This window comes from Maylandia zebra, linkage group LG7, assembly GCF_041146795.1.
Source record: "Maylandia zebra isolate NMK-2024a linkage group LG7, Mzebra_GT3a, whole genome shotgun sequence".
In the NCBI taxonomy this organism is placed as follows: Eukaryota; Metazoa; Chordata; class Actinopteri; order Cichliformes; family Cichlidae; genus Maylandia; species Maylandia zebra.
In genome coordinates this window covers 43,475,035-43,492,327 of record NC_135173.1, presented here as the reverse complement: position 1 = coordinate 43,492,327, position 17,293 = coordinate 43,475,035, and the positions used below count along the sequence as shown (strand labels likewise).

The 17,293-nt window shown below is 39.7% G+C and overlaps 1 protein-coding gene across 1 annotated transcript in view; it reads right to left on the bottom strand.

The window, feature by feature from the left end:
• trabd2a (TraB domain containing 2A) overlaps window positions 1-16,799 on the bottom strand; it is a 56,765-nt gene extending 39,966 nt beyond the window's left edge. Inside the window, exons 1-2 of the mRNA XM_004538238.3 lie at window positions 16,112-16,799; window positions 14,226-14,786 (exon numbers count right to left, since the gene is read on the bottom strand). Coding sequence (XP_004538295.2) covers window positions 14,226-14,786; window positions 16,112-16,216 — 666 coding nt within the window. The 5' untranslated portion in view covers window positions 16,217-16,799. The remainder of the gene's footprint in view (window positions 1-14,225; window positions 14,787-16,111) is intronic.
• Window positions 16,800-17,293: the final 494 nt, after the last annotated feature.

Here is a 17,293-nt window from a genome sequence, read left to right as displayed (position 1 = left end):
GATAGGTAGGCCAAGTGAAAATCAGAGAGTGTGATGGTTGTTGTTGTCTGGACATCTACCACTTCCCACAGCTTCACAACCACAGATTTATGAACAGTCAACAAAATATGAAAAATATCCAAACATCACAAATGTGCTGGGAGTTCAGTTTTCAGAGAAGTGTCCCTCTGCAACTATTGTGAATGGTACAAATATAAGCATCCTGATATGCAAACTGACACCAAAATAGCAACTGTCAAAGCAACACAAATGATGAAATATACTGTAAAAACAGCAAGCGAAGAGGCTTCAACACGTTTTAGATAAGGGGAGGAAACTGTGGAATAAGAAACAGCCAATGAAAGATTCACACAGGGTCAAAGAGTGGTTTGCATACAAGTTTAGATGGTGAGGAATCAAACTTTGCATCATGTCTGTAAAGTTTCTTTATTATTGCAGACTCAGAAACAGTTTCAAAGTGTGTGACTTCAGAAAAACTGCAAATGTGAAAAAAAAATACAGCGTGCTTGTTTTTTTCCCCAACAACAAAAATACTGAGTACAAAATTAAAATAAAAAGCAACAAGTACTCACCTGAGCAGTTTGCATCAGAGTGAGTCTGGTAGGTTTTGCTTTCTAAATTACTTTGAAAATAGATAAACAAAATCGATGTTTGGGGGCAGAAAAAGTATCGCAAGTAACAGACCATGAAAATTAGTTATATCGATGGTATTGAAATACATAGGTTAAAAAGCTTACCAAACAGTTTTGTTGAAGTCACAAAACCACCTGAAACTCAAACCTCAAAAGCCAAACCTAAAAACGCCTCAACTTCTGAGTAGAAATTCCACAAATGCTGGAAAAGTATGTGTTCACAAAGGCTTAGGTACACCTTAGCGGGTTTTTTAAACGTTATTTTAGCCTGGTATTTGAATGCAGCAATGTCAATAATGTAAAATATTTGACTATTTTCAAAAAATGATTCAAACACACATATAGCACGTCACGCAGACAAAAATGCACGGCACACAAAAACCACACACCGCATAAGTTTATACAACATATCTGTCTTCATCTACAGATACAAAACAAGTCAAATCACCAGACCATCACATTTGCCGTTGTATTCAGACCAATATGTGTCAGTTATCTTAGCAGCGATTTATCAAAAGGAGTGTTCCTCTGAAAAGATCTTATCGAAATCAACTACGGGCTTCCAGAATTGGAAAAATTGCTTTTACCATTTTTTTTTTCGTTCAGGTAAAGGGAAACTGTGCAGGCCGTGTGACACTCAAACCTCCAATTAGCTCTGTTCTCAGCCAAAAACACATATATATCAATTTTCCAATTGGGTAAGAAAATGAGGCAGGGACAGGTGAGGCAATGTTTAGTAGTTACTTTGACAGTCTAATGCTTTTCTTTTTAGAGTGTGAGCAGCTTAATTCCTTTTAGAAAAATCAGCTAAATAGTGTCCTAACCTGACATGTGCAGAGTGTCTGCAGCACTATTTACTGTCAAATGCTTTCACCATAAGGTGTACTGCTTCACAATGAAAGAAGACCAGGTCTGCATGCAAGGCACCTAACAAAAGCCCAAGGAAAGACAGAAATTTTCCTGCCTCTCCTTTGGACAGCTTGACAATGTCTGTGGTGTGCTGCTGCCTGAGGTAAAGGCTATCTGATTACCTTTGCAGGTCCTGATTAGCTGTGGAGCATGTGTAGCTCGGTGTCTCTTTGCCAGCTCATGTCAGATATTCGTGTAAGTGATCACAACTGTCTAATCAACCATGGTTACCATGCCTAATTCTATAAAGAGTTAAATTAGAGTGTTTAATTATGCCCACACAAAGAAGTAAGTGCCAGATCTGAATCATGTGAAGGCTACCCACATGGCAAGTTTTGTCAATACAAAGTTATAAAAGGAGGAGAAAATGTGGGCAAGGTTTTGTGGAGCAATTTTAGTCTGACAGTGGAACACTGATAATAAGCTAAGCTACAGAGTAACTTTTTTGGGCCTCTCCAGCTCATGCTAACCTTAAAAACCAGCACTATGAAGATGATTCTAATTGTCAAAGGCTACCTTAAACGATGACTGGTTCCTTCGTCATACACACATTGTAGCTAATCTTAAATTAATGAATGAATAAAGTTATTACCAGAATTCTCAGCAGAATACAGCAAAAAGATCATTTCAAAAGCATCTTCCTCATTTCGCTGCATTTGCAGCATGTGTAAGGTCCTGGCCTCCACTCCCAACATGACAGCTATTCGTCATTTACAAAACATTTCACTTTTTCAGCTAATTTGTAGAAATTGCCACGCAGCAAAAAATATCTCAGAAGCATCTAATAGTGGGTCGAGCTGTGTTTTCTGAAACTGAACACAGCCTGGCAAGTGACACGTTAGTAATGGCACGTAATGGTCAAAAAGCAGCTTTGCAATGTATTTAAGAAATCATCACCTAGCTGGGGGGGGGGGGAGAAATCTAGTGGATGCTCAAGGCAGCTATTCATTACAGACCTGCTGTGAATGAGGTGTGTAACAGCACTGAGACAGTTCAAAACATCTGTGCAGAACTCTCACAAAGTGTGCTGTGTGGCACTCACCTGTGAAACTTCACCGAAACCCCAAAAATGTGGACTGGAGCCAGAAGGACACAAGTGCATTTATGGTCATTTATCTCTTTTAAAAGTTTATTCAAACACATTAAGTATTATCAGAATCATTTACCTGCTTCATTTAATGGTCAATAACATCATTGTATTTTACAGACTGAAGCCGAAGCCAAAAAAAAAAAAATCTTAACTGGAAATACGTGCTACAAATGTTTAATCAACTTTTTTCTAAGTATGAGAAAGCTGACCTCAAAGCAAACATATGAAAATATAATTATCTGACATTCCTTCAAATTAAAAATGATAAATATATTATTTTCCTAATTTTAAAAAATGTCCTTTAGAAAAAAAAACCTTTTGACAAGTTCCAGGTGACACAGAAACTATTAATCCTCTGTGTGGGAGCTTGCGGACAGCTTTGGCCTTGTATCACTCGGCTGAAGTCCAGCCAGGTTTGGCTCACTTCGACAGGCAGTGGAGTAACTGGATTTAATCCAGACCAGCCACAAACCTCAGCAGCACACAGAAAGCATAAGCTTACCAGGCAGAATTTATGAGAAATCATGTCATACGGCGAAAGGTTAATTTAAAAAGCATCTCCATGTTTTTTTCAGCATTCAGTGATGATCCAGCTTGATAATACCTCCTTGAAAGGTGTTCCACTGTTTTCTCTAGGTCAGAGACCGCGGACACAACGGAAATTATTTCACAATCTTGTTGTTGAAGACAGAGGCCAGGTCTGTGACCACTTGCATTTAGTTGCCATCTTCAAAGCAGCTTTGGTGCACCAAGATAGCAATTAAGAATTGTTAAGATGGGGCCAGTCTGTTATTAGTCTGCTGTAAGTTTGCGATTGAATGGGTCAGGTTGGCAATAGGGTTTGTTTGTGATGAAACAGCGATTAACTACCAGCAAAAACTGCAAATCTGTTGCACATCTACACACACAGAAATCCACATGAACTACTTGCATTCAGAGGCTACTTAGAACCTCACACATTTGAAACTGAAATCCAGATTTTCCACCACAAATAGTGATGTGATTCAAATTCAGGCGGTCAGCAACCTTGCTTTTATATAGTAAAATAACCAGAATACAACCAATGAAGACTGACTTAGATCAACTGCAGTGTGTTTGCAATATTTCTTTGTTCACGAATTGTCACTTTTCCAAAATTGCTAGCAAATCTTTGCCAATCTGTCTGCAGTCACAGTCGCACCATGACTGTTTGGAGACACGTTACCTCGCACAATCACCTTGGTTGACTAACGTTTGAGGGAGTTATACCCGCACGCTTGCCTCGGACACTGAGGCACTGATTTTTCCTAGTCGCAAGGCAGTTGTGGACTTTTACTCTAGTGTGACTGAGCCATTAGCGATATTACAGCAATTTAGCTATCAAGTAATCCTGATCAATGGCTTCATCAGTCATGGGAAAACAAACAGGATAAAATTTACCAGAGTCAAGACTGAACCATGAGAAGCAACCTTTTATTTTTTTTTAACAAATCCTTTATCATGACACTTTTACTTCTAAACTGTTTTTACTTAGCTTGTATCTCTTTTGCAACACACAGAAATAAATTACACTAAAACAAGCATGTATGGGATTTCTTACTTTTCATCAGTCACATGCTAATTTAATGCTAATTGGTCACGACTTAGTATAAACAACAAACCCGGGGCCTCAACCACATACAGCCCGCAAAAATGTTAACTTACACTACAATAGAGGGATTGATGGGCACCAAACAAATTGAAATTAGTGTCGTAACGACTCCCGCAGCTCTTACATGTAACCTACATTAGCTTTAATTAAGCGAAGGCCTTAGTATGTGAGGGTTAAGTTCATTTGCAGATGCTGAGCTTTTCTTACTTAAATGAAGGCGGCGGTTCACTGTGAAACAACAAAATCCATGTTTCTTTGTGAGCTGTTTACTTTCAGTAAGGTTTCATAATCAGATGTTGGAACAGTGGATGGAAAACTGCCTATTAAAATAAGCAGTTTCAGAGATATCTTTCTGTTCATCTGAGTTATTTTTACATGTCCCAATTCAGTTATTATACATTAATCCTTGAAAAAGATCAAGTCAGCGATGAATTATTTCTAATGAAGTGTGTTTAACTTGTGTTACCCTGGATCAGGATTAGTGACTTGCATTTATTTGACATAAGTGGCAGCTATTATGTGCAGTTTTACATGTTTTCTTTAAGAGCTTGTGTTTTCTAAAGCTTTGAGTGTAAGTGTTATGTTTTAATTTGGAGCATCCATGTATGAATGCAGTGTAATGTTCTCTGGAACCTGCAGAAACTTTCATGACTTAGCGTTAAGTCAGAAAGACAAGCTATTAAATCCCTAACTGAGCAGCAGAAGCTTGTGTTACACAACCAGGAAAAGCCTGCGGCAGTCTCAAAAAGTCAAACTCCGCTCGGCGGGAGTGTATTACTGTATATACTTTCAGGAATCAAAGCTCTTTTTCTTGGCACGCAGTTGGCACCATCCAGCTGAATCTCATCCACTTTGAAGCAAATATACTCAAAAAATAAAACTATGCAAATGGGTGGACTTACACAGGACAGGAAAATGGAATTTGTAACATTTTTCTAGCTCGGTATGACGCCGGTTTTCTAATGATTCTTTTAAAAAGGTGTGCAGTGATCACACAAAGAATATCCTGACAACAAGAGAAATAAAAGAAATTCTCTCTAATATCTCCTCAAATATTTGAGACGTTACACGTGTAAACTTTAAAGCGAAGAAGGGAGCGCTGTAATATGAACATGAATATTTGCAATCACCAAAGCGAATGGCACCACATTCAACTCCTCAGCCACCAGGAGAAAAACAAAATCTCTGGTGTTTTATTCTTTTCTTTTTTTTTTCTTTTTTTGCTGTTAAAATGAAAGCAGCCAATACAAACTACATATCAAGAGTCGATACAGACTGCTGATTTTTGATTTGTATTCTTTTCTGACTTGTTGCCAGGCTTCAGTTTCTATCTGTAAAGTGATTTGGGAGTAACAGTTGCCGCTTCTTTGTCTCTGGTGTCATGTATCGAGACAGATTGACAGATAATGTCTGAGGAAATGCCAGACATCTAATACGGGACTGTTTGGTCAACAGTGGGGAGGAAATCAAGCACCGCCATTTGACATGAAACCGAGGAAAGAAGCTGTAAGGGCATGTTCAAAGTTCAACCATAGAGCTGTATATGCACATAAACATGCACTTACGCATACACACAGATACAAACCATCATTCATATCCAACTCCTGCAAACAAGCACAGAAGTGCACATGTGCATGGAAATATTCACGTGCACATGCAAGCAATAATAAACGGATACAAGCAATTATATGAAAAAATATACACTGGACAAACACGCCCCAAGCTGTAATTAAACATGTGCAGTTTACTCCCTGTGATCAAAGTAGAGTGAAGCAAGATAATAAATTATTTTATAAACAATTTAGAGATGAAATGCTCGAGTTAATGCTGGGCATAAGAATACAAATGACTTTCTGCAATATGAATGAGATCATGCAGTTGCACTGCAACACCTGGGCAACAGGTTGCATGTAAATAAATGTTTTTCACTAGATCGTGTCCTCCTGCGCTCAGTCCATATCTGCTTTGTTGGCTTTTTGAAAATTGCACTGCATGTTTGCCTTTAATATTTCAAACAGTGATGTTTCGTTGCCAAAACCGTTTTAGCAAGTTATTTTAAAAATATGCACGATTCATCATTTCTCCAAAATAACAAATTAATATTCTTTAAGCCAAGACAATTATTTGGCAGAGCATTTAACTTCGACTTCAAGAGTACCGTAATGAGCCTAATAAATTCAAGTGCAGGTTAAAATGTTAAAATGCTGTTCTTTTCCCTTTATTTTGACTGCAGCCATAAGAGCACACACAGACATTTTTCTCGTCACATGCTCACTGCTATGACTTTTCAGTTGGACAAATGAGCTCTAATCAGATTTGCTCCTGTGTATTACTGTGTAATACTGTCATTATGACTCCATATGTTCTCTGTTTCTCAAACGAAAGAATTTTTGTTTTCCCAGCCAAAACCAATACCACTGCCCTGCCCGCAGTGATGATGATTCACTGATTCCGTGACCAACAATTACCTGCAGTGTAGCAATAGTTTTGAATTTTGCATTTTGATAAAGAGCTAAATTATTTTAACTTAATTTATCTAATTAAAAAAAGATTTATCTATAATCTTACCCCACAACATGTTTGAACAAAAACTCATAGGCAGGTCTCGTCCCATAGTAGAAGCTACTAAACAGCCTGGATGCCAGGCTACATAAAAATAGTTAACTTAAGTTGCCAGCCTTAAGCTAATTCTGGTACAATGCATGGTTCCTTTTCAAATAAAACCATTTTAATTTGGTAGCACGGTGGCACGGTGGTTAGCACTGTTGCCGCACAGCAAGAAGGTCCTGAGTTCAATTCCAACATCAGTCCAGGGTCTTTCTGTGTGGAGTTTGCATGTTCTCCCCGTGTTTGCGTGGGTTCCCTCCGGGTACTCCGGCTTCCTCCCACCGTCCAAAGACATGCAGCTTGAGGGGATAGGTTAATTGGATAATCCAAATTGCCACTAGGTGTGAATGTGCGAGTGAATGTGAGTGCGAATGGTTGTCTGTCCCTGTGTGTTGGCCCTGCGACAAACTGGCGACCTGTCCAGGGTGTACCCCGCCTCTCGCCCTATGACAGCTGGGATAGGCTCCAGCACCCCCCGCGACCCTGAAAAGGATAAGCGGAAGCGAATGGATGGATGGAACATTTGAATCATTAGTGGCCTAGAATATGCTAGTCAGTAAATCCCTGAGAAATACATTTCTTTGCTTTCCGGTTGAGAGTTAGACAAACTGTTACGAATGCGCTCATATCTGTGCAGTTAATCTGAACCATGGAGGAAGTGTGGCTTCATGCATAAGTGACAAAGTCTTGTGCAGAGCAGCACACTGAAAGCTGAGAAATTACCAAAACAATTAACATTTATATTGTTTATTGCTTACAATAGATTCGGTTTTGACAGGCAAGCTCCTCCCATGGGCATTAATACTTTTTTTGTTCATGTAGTTGCTCTTTAGTATTATGTTCCTGTAACAGCACACTTCTGTTACCATATCTTCTTTTGATGCTCTTACATAAATGTAGAATTGTATTTAAAGTTCAAACAGTTTTGTAGAGATTTAAAAAAAAAAAAAGGATGCAATGGGTACGTTAGTGCAGTAAGAAGCCTTTTTGAATTTGAGGCCAGAAACAGTTGCAATTCATTTTCACACGTGAACCTCAGATATTCTTGGGTGAATCAGGTTGGGACACTGTCTAAAGTTGCACTTTCTCAAATGTAGCACACTGCTGTCAATGGTCTGAAACGGTTACATTCTCACTACAAGACATACTCTGGGTTTTTTTTCTTAGGTGAGGGCACAGCCGGGTTAAAGTATGCAGGAGGCAGGACACTTGACACCAACTCGCTCACTGTGAACTCACCTGACAGTGACCTGTGCTATTCTCAAGTGGACTCGATTGAACAGCACAGAAACTTTGTAAGGAGACAGCAGGTTAAAGACGGCCTCATATCCGATCTACATTTGCTTTTCGTGTGCACCTCCACAGGGTGATGGCTCAAAAAGTTCAGGGCTGATGTGCATGTGTGAAAACAGCTTGGATTACAGACATGCAGGAAGATATGATAATTAGGTTAAAATCACTAGTGCTATTGAGCCTTGTCCGTGTTGAATTTCACATCAGGCAGAAGTTGTGTTTGGCTTTCCTTAGTAAAATATCTCTCTAATATCTTATGCTTCTCCTCAGGCAAAAAAGACGAGCCTAAAAAGAGGGAAGAGAGGCGAACTGAAAGTCTAATGAGAACTGAACTGCTCCATCGAAAGAGAAAACAGCTTCATTCTGAGTCTGTGATGTTATAAATGTGGGTTTTGTTCAGATATCATGAGGCCTCGACTTATGAAACCTTGCACATCCAGAGCTCAGTGGCTCGTCAGTTCTTGTGAAAAGAAAATACCACAAATGGAGTTTCAAGGTTGTCAAACAGAGGTAACGTCATGATACCTTTAATGAAGATGGAGTCACGCCTTCCTTCCCTAATGGCTCTTCTACTGATCTCAGTCTGCATCTCAGCTCTCCCTGTTCTCCTGGTCATGAATGAACCAAATGGGCTCAAAAAATTCTTTCTCTGTTCTCCTAGACGTACACTGAGACCCGCATTCATCACCTCTCCATGCACCATTACACCCAATGATGGAAGCAAAGAAACAACACTTTCATTAGCAGGTCCGCTCCACTGAGGTGTGGAATGTCTTGTGGGTATCCAGCAACAGTGACAGAGAAAGCCAGCCTTCATGCAGCTATTGTTGTCCTCAACAAGCTCACTTAGTGTAATGGGCAAGGCTGAGCTCGCTCTTCAAAAGACTAGGGGCACCACGCAAGAATAAGAGCAGTCATGCTTAGCCAGATTAGAGATGCGACAAAAGAAAGCATAATAAGTTGTGGCATGAAAATAATGACCTAAATGTGCTTAATTTATATTGACAAGCAAAAAAAAGCCGCATCTTGTCTTTTTTATGTAAAAAAGTTGCACCGGGTACCAATATTCTAGGGTATCAACAAATTGCCTGCCTTTAAGATCCATGAATCCAGTAATTTTTCTAAATTTCCCAAGCCATCGGTCCAAGAAGCATTCCTGCTGCATGCAGTAGTTCAACATCTAAACTTTTTCAAAATTCATATACTTTAGAGCTCAAATTTCCTTGCTTGATGCAATTACTTTATCTCTTTGTGAATGTCTCAAGTACAAAACCACAGAAACCTTTCAGGGAAAGATTTGTTCAAAATGTACAGCATTATCTTTATATGTAAATGACTGCATTATGTCATTTGCATTCCCCTCTGTGAATTTATCTGTTTGGATACATTCAGAGAAGGCAGGAAGCTGGCTCATTAGCTGATTATGGAAAGAGTTGAGATTATGAAAACTAAATGACAGTGAGATGATTGTGTAATTCTTTCCTTCTTTTTCTTTCATTTCTTAGAACAAATACCAAGCCTTCAAAACCCATTAAAAGATGTACTTTGGATGTCCAATTATACATGATTGCAAAACCTATTTGTCTTAAACTTCTTCAAGGTTTTGGTAAAATTCCTGAAGGGCAACCATGATTTTCCAGTGCGAAAGTCAGAAATAAAGCTAGTGGTGCAGTCATCCAATCAGCTGTGGAAAGGTTTTGTGTTGATTTTTCACAAAAGAAGAGAATGTCTACATCAACTGTGGCTTTGAAAATCAATTTTACTTCAAATGCATACCCATCTGAGTTGTTGGAAGTGAACAGGCCTACATGCTGGTTTGTCCTTAACAAAGGCACGAGGAGAGAACTTTTCACTGTTTCAGTACATTAAATATTTTTATTTTCCATGCCAGAGCCAAATAGCCAGTGAAAACATTACAGAGACTATTACAAACCATAAATGTGCTTCTCTATTTGCAGCCTGATTAAACATCTCTGTCAAGACTGGTGGCTGAGGCGGCAGTATTGTTTCACCAAGCGTGTATCTCACTCATCACACTCTATCTGGACATCTTACAGTTGAGTTGAGCTAAAAGGCTTTAAATGGAATTGCCCTTTTCAACTACAAGGCAGAACTGTGAAAAAAGGTATAAAGCAGGCTGCTTTAAGCCAGCGGGGTGAAGGCGTCAGTCGAGCTGCTGGTGATTAGACTGAAACTGAGTGTGGAAATTACGGAGTGCCAAGCTGTGTGTTGTTTTGATAGGATCAGGACAGGGGTTGTTTTCAGGACACTACAATCCATTGTTGAGCCTTCTGGAGGTTTTGTGGACCTAATTAAATGGAAGCTGCGATGATGGAAGGTTTAATCACTTTACAGGTCTGTTGACAAACCCAATTTCAGCCACCCACAACCTTTCTCTGATATTAATAATGTCTAACAACCATGTCTATACAACAAAATAAGCAAAGTATCAATGTCTTTCATAACAGGCCAACTTTGATTCGGGAAATGAATTAGGAGATATGCCACCTCCCGTAAATGATTCTGGGCATTTAAACTTCTTTGCAAATGTTGGTGATAATGTCAGGTGCATACACCAAATCACCATTTGAGCAGTACAAGCAGTGCAAACTTCAGACAACTAGTTGTTACCAAAATGTCCTTCTGTTTTCTTTATCTTGTGTTAGTTATTTGTTTCATTATTGTGCCAGGGCAACACAGAAATCATCATAGAACATATGAAGTTGTTTAGGTTTTCAGTCCCTTCAAACATTTTATAAAACTGATGTGACGAAACAGATAACAATAGCCGGTTATGCTAGTTATACTCTGACATCAGTCAACAAGACCAACATGGGCCAATACCAGTGGTCATTGGATACAGAGCCTGCCGTAATATCAGTATATCGCCATAACAGAATGCTAGCCTCTGATGGTAATGTAGTACCTAAATAGGGAGCTACTTCAGCAACCTCCAACAAACTAATCCTGCTAAAGGTGGAAAGGGCAAACTTGCTTCACCACTCCCAACACAATCCAACAGTAAATAAAGTAAATGACTCAACTAGCATCCCTGGAACACTTGCTAGTCATGCTCAGTAGACAGAAAAAGGAAATGGTGGATGGAAATTACTGATGCTGTTACATGATGGAAAAGGTGGGATTTAGCCAACTAGTTAAAATGATCAACCCAAGACACAAAATTCCAGGTTAGAAAATATTTTTGAATTTCTGCTTTATTACTACTTTATTACATAAAAATATTACATAGCTCCTGAAGGGTTTTAAGATTCCGTTATTTTAATTGCTGTTAAACAAAAGTGTTAAGCAGTTATGTTTCTAGTTTTATGCTTACATTTGTTTTATGTTACATCACTTTATATAATGCTTTGTCACAACTGCTACATTATAATGGGCTCAACTTTGTTCTGAATTGGGCTCCTCTCAGTTTTGCTGTTGTTCAAGGTCGTGGTAAGTAGGGGTGCTGCAGCACCCCCTGCCAAGTGCCAAAAAAACCTAGGTAAATGTGTTAAAAACCTTTATAGTGGCAAGAGTGTTCCTGTTATCAGCTGTCTAAGAAATGTGTGATAGGAAGTTGTAATATATTAAAAATGCCAAGTAATGATGTTTTTTTCTTTTCTTTAAACATCACCAGCTATCATGGTCAAATGACTTTACATAGTAGCCACTAATAGTTAAAACATGGTGCATTTTTTTAAATGACAGTAATATCAAAACACTTGTTTTGTTATCAGCTAGCTTATAAAAGAGCACAGCAAAAGACCAGCATATTATAGAGCATCATCCCCCTGATGACTCTCAGAACTGTTCCTGTTGGCCTCACCAGAGTGATTATTCTCCAGTGACGCCATGGTTACTGTTCAATGCATTACAGATGAAAGTCACAGACCTGTTGCTGATGAATGCCTTCAAAGACATTTTGAAAACTTGGGACAATTTCTTCTGTAGAACTCGTGAAGAAATTCATTGCCTAAACCTCGGAGCACCTTTGGAGTATTATATTTGTGCACGCAGATGAAAGTAACCCTTTGGCCTATTATAAGCTGCTGCAGTTTAATATTGTTATTAGGCAGTGATTTTACAGTCCTACATTTGCTGCAGAAGGGCATTTGACCATATTGTATGCTGTGCAAATCTGGCTTTGGGGCGAGTATTATATGCTAAATCTGATAGGTTCTAGTCAGCAGTGTGCAAACAGGCCTGTTGTATGTCCCGACTGCTGTATCTTTAGAGACTAAACAGCTGCAATACCTGAATCCTCTTTAATGTTTTTATAATGGATTGGCTCACCTGTGTTTGTGCCTGATGTGTGCGCCCAGAAGTTTAATTATTGTAGTGCCTGAGTTAAGATATTGTAAATAACTGTGTCTCGTCTATGCGGAACAGTTGAGTTAAGTTTGGCTGTTTATTCTTGGGGGAACTATTAGTTGCTACGCTGACAGACTTTTTAGAGTTCAGCTAAAGCTGCTGGGAGCTTGTAGCAGTAGGTTCTCACTTCAAATTACATAGCTTGTAATCAGTGACAACAACGAATTGAAAATGGAAATTTTGGTAGCAGAAATCAATGTCACTGGCTGCAAGCTGCAATAACAAATAAAACATATTTTTTCTAAAGTGTCATAAATATCATTATTGCAGATTTCCTGGAAATATCGAAACTATATTAATATATCCACTGGCCATTGGATATTTTGTCTAATTACGAAAAAAGCATGCTTTCTAGAAAGGGGTTAGCAATTAGCTGATACTCCTGTAGTTCTTATTTATTAGAGGACTCTAATCAAAAACACTCACAGTTATTCAAAGCCATTCTTAAATCAGTCTTAGATGTTTAGAGCACAAGCTAATCATCTTACCTCAGTGAGAGGGAAAAAATGCTTTCACAGTAACTGTCATCTATCACTCACACGCCATGTGTTTATTAAGATGTAAGCACTGCCATGGGGAAAAAAGATTTCTATTAAACTGCCTACACCAACAAGTAAAAAAGCATAATTCATTTTACATATGACTGATTATATGTGCTGTGAGATTATTAAAACCCTTGTTTCCATCTCTAGAGAATGCTTATATAAGTGGTGTTGGGTGGTTTGAGTTGAGACTTATGGTGGCCAACAGGGCGTCCTTTAAAATAACAACAATTTAAGCTTCTGGGTGTTAGGCTAAATGGTGTAATCCCTCTAACTCCCGGCCAGCATTGGCAGAAATTCCACAGTAATATGCGACATGATTTCATAGTGGCTGCTGTCTTTGAGACATGTTTGTAATGCTGAAAGGGTCACCGAGGGGCACAGACAGATAAACAGAAAGGCTGTGAGAGAGGTTTGAGGAACAAGGTTCCCTTTTTTCTGATGATTTCAGACTTGAGTTATTAGAATCCATTTTTTCTTAATAACAAAAGGATGTAAAAAACAAGCGCTTGGATGTTTATACAGCTGATTACTCACACCACACCTTTCTCCACATAAGCTATGGGAAAAGAGGGAAAGGGACAGTCTCAATCATTTATATTACACATACTAGTGTCTTATGCTGATGTATTTTACAATATATGAGAGTGTTGGGGGGGGAGGTTGATGTTTATTGAAACAAGCAAGCCTGATGCATGAAGGCTGAAGCCTGAACCCACCAGCTGCTTCATGTAACATCACATCATTTGGCATCATCAGCATGAGATGGATGTTGTTCAGACTCGAAAAGACATAATCGCGTTCAGATAAAGCACACATCTTAAAATAATGTTTATCTTAAAAGTCCAATCAGTTGATCACTCCTCTGTGGAAGTTATTAGAAACTTATGTGCTGCTACACATTAAATGTTGACTATGGAGATAATTATAGCCCAGCGACCTTTTTATGCTTGTGTAAATTGTAACTGTAGGTTTGGGAAATAGCATTGCTTCAATGTGTCCACCTCACTCTCCTCATCATGTGTAATTTATCTGAAACAGTCTCTGCTGTAGGATTACAGCTGTACCACTGTGTTTCTGTTATTTTTGCAATATTGACACTTTCACACAAGCAAAGATGAGACGGTATGAAGAAGTACATCTCTCTAACTAACCTGGGAGAAGTTGAGCCCATTGAGTGGATGGCACTGTTCCTCCACCTTCTCGACAGCTCCTGTTCTCTTCCTCATCCTCTCCGCCTCTTGGGCCAGATACAGGTCCAGCACCGGCACCCCTCTCGTCTTAATGTCTGCCTCGGTTAACGAGTTCACCATCAGCATCACCCAAACGGGTCGCTTCCTCTCCCAGTTCCCAGCGATGGCATTGAAGAGGTAGTCTGCGTAGAGTCCCTTCCCTCTCTGATCCGGGGTCATCCAAGAAGGCATCATGAGCTTTACATACTCAAGGTGTCTTTTAAGCCTCCTGTAAATGTCTCTGGGTAATACGTCCTGCAGGTTCTCACCTTGAGGAAGCAGCTGACAGCTGGTCAGAGCTGAGATGGTGTAAGGGTCTGTTAGGTCCAACTCAAAGTAGACAATATTGCTCTCCTGGAAGGCCTGCTTGGAATTTTCTGGGATAAAGTCCCAAACACGTGTGTAGGGAACATGGATTGTACCGTAGAAATATGAAGGAGGGTCCCGTTTGATCATCCACAGGAAGGAGTTTAGGTCAGTTTGCTGTGGGTACAAGAAAAAAATATTAGCAAAGCTACAATCAAGATAGACAGACCCGTTCATGGGCCCTCTTCCACTTATCCAATTCAGGGTCACAGAAGGTCTGCAGCCTATCCCTAGTGTGATAGGGCGAGAGGCAAGATAGATCCTGAACACGTCGCTAATCACACACGGAGACAGACAAACATTCACAATTTAGAATCATCAATTAACTAAATCCCATGTATGTGTTTGGAGTGCAGGAGGAGGCCAGTGTAGACAGACATGTGGAGAACACGTAAACTCCACACAGTAACCACAAACAAACATAAACTGAGTGGTTCATAATAACGTGCTAAATATTTTACTTTTTATGTTTGTTCGATAGTCCTAAACCACAATCTCATGAAATATAGAAATCCTTAATGTAGGAGATTCCTGATTGTCTAATTAATTCTAATTGTGAGTTGCTCAAGTAATCAAATTATCACCCAAGCACGTAGCACCTAAACAATAGCAACTCTAAGAAAAGAAAAAAACATAGGAAAACAAGCGAGAAAGAAACAAAGGGGCAAATTTACAGTCTTTCCATTATGTTTACATTACAGCCTGTCTGACACCAACTGCCTCTTTGTCTGTGAGTGGCTGTTTATTAGACAGACCACTAACATGCTGATAATGACTTATTAACAGGCCACTTAGAGCCCAAGTGTCAAATGAACAATACACATGTCAGTGACTGTCAGACTACAGGCTGTTGCCCTGAATGTTTTCCTTCCTGTTGCTGCTGGATCTGACCTCAAATTGGTCTGAGTTACTCTGGGGTATGATGAACGGTGTTACAAGAAGACTACTCGCAAAGAGACTGAAAGGTTATTTTTATGAATGCACACATCTTTTTGTAGATTAGATAAAGATCTACAAATAACACAATCCCAATACACAAAAGGAGTGTTAAAAGAAATAGTTCATTGATTAGCTGACAGAAAATTGTAGGCAATCCACTTCTTTGTAAGATTGTTAGTTTTCAAGTTAAAGCTACATTAGAGATTTGGAAGCTTTTTTTTCAGATTTCAAAGATCAGATCATCAATTTATTAATTAAACAAATAATGACGATAAGTGAGTAGTTGCACAAAAAACAAACTGGGCTGATTTTACAAGTTATAAAACCCTCGGAGGGTTTAAGTAAAAAAAAAACTAAATCCAAGACAGGTCCAGTCTGAGATCAACTATTTTATCTGTTATGCAAAAAGTGCAAAATTAAAAGCAAATGAAAAGACACAAAAAGCAACACTGTTGCAAACTGAAACAGTGTGATCACTCATACACTCTCTTCATACAACTTACTTTCCTGTTCAGCTCGCAGCTGGCGGAGTCCTTCAGCCTCCACTGGTCTGCTCGGACCAACAGTATGAGGCAGGACTGAATGAATGCGCCCAAAGTGCCCCGCATCGTAGCTGTCTCCAAACCGTGCACGGTGGCCTGTGTTTACTCTACCACAAGGTGTTTGCAGCAACTATACCAAAAAAGCATGGACCAAGTCCTATTTCCACAGCTTGGGCTCCGTGCGGTCACGTAAAATGAGATGACAAGTATCCGATAAACCGCCGGACAGAATCATGTTGACTTCAGCCTCCTGGACTCGACGCTGCCGCTTCACGTGTGTCTGAGAGAGAGAGAGAGGCGGTCATAGGAGTCTACACAGGGTCACATCATCCTCTCACTGCTGGTCATGTTGGATCCCCCTCCAACAGACACACACTCCCCTCTCTGTACTCCCTTCTGGCAAGAAAAACTGCGCGAGTTTATCCAAAAGTTGCCTGCAAAAGTTGAAGCAACAGGTCCACGCCGTGCCAGCACCTGAAGCTAAACATCAGAATAAAACTCGGGATTACGTTTTGACCTCTGTTTTCCTGATGTCTGGTTCGGTGAATGTGAGCGTGGTGCACGAAGCTGCACTTGCCAGATAGATATTTAAAAACCCCAAACTTTTGCGCACACTGCTCCGTCTATCCACGGAGACGTGCACTGTTTGTTTCTGCGTCTCTCTTTCTCTCTCTCTGACGTGTGTGAATGAGCACCTACCACCCCACCCCCTCCCCCAGGTTGTCTGCATAAACCCCACCGCCACCACCCTGCTGCAGTCCACCCTTTCCTTTCTCTCTCTCTCTCTCTCGCTTTCTCTCTCACACTCACATACAGTAATCTGATTAAACGTCACCTCGTCGATCACAATTCATATGTCAATGAATTCAGTGTGCATACCTTTACCAGACTTAAATCAAGAGCAATTTATCACCGATATGTGTGATTAACAAAAGCTACACTGATTACAGCATTTATCCCTGATTTCAATTATCGTTAGACTGATGAGGTCTCTTTTTGTCGCCCTAGAGAAGCAGGCCCCAAAGGCATTGTTTTTTTGGGTGCCGCTCGAGATCCCGTGGATAGATTATCATGTTCTAGTCCTTAATGCCTTACAAACAGGAGGCATTCGCATGAGAAAACCTGCCATAACACTGGCTTACA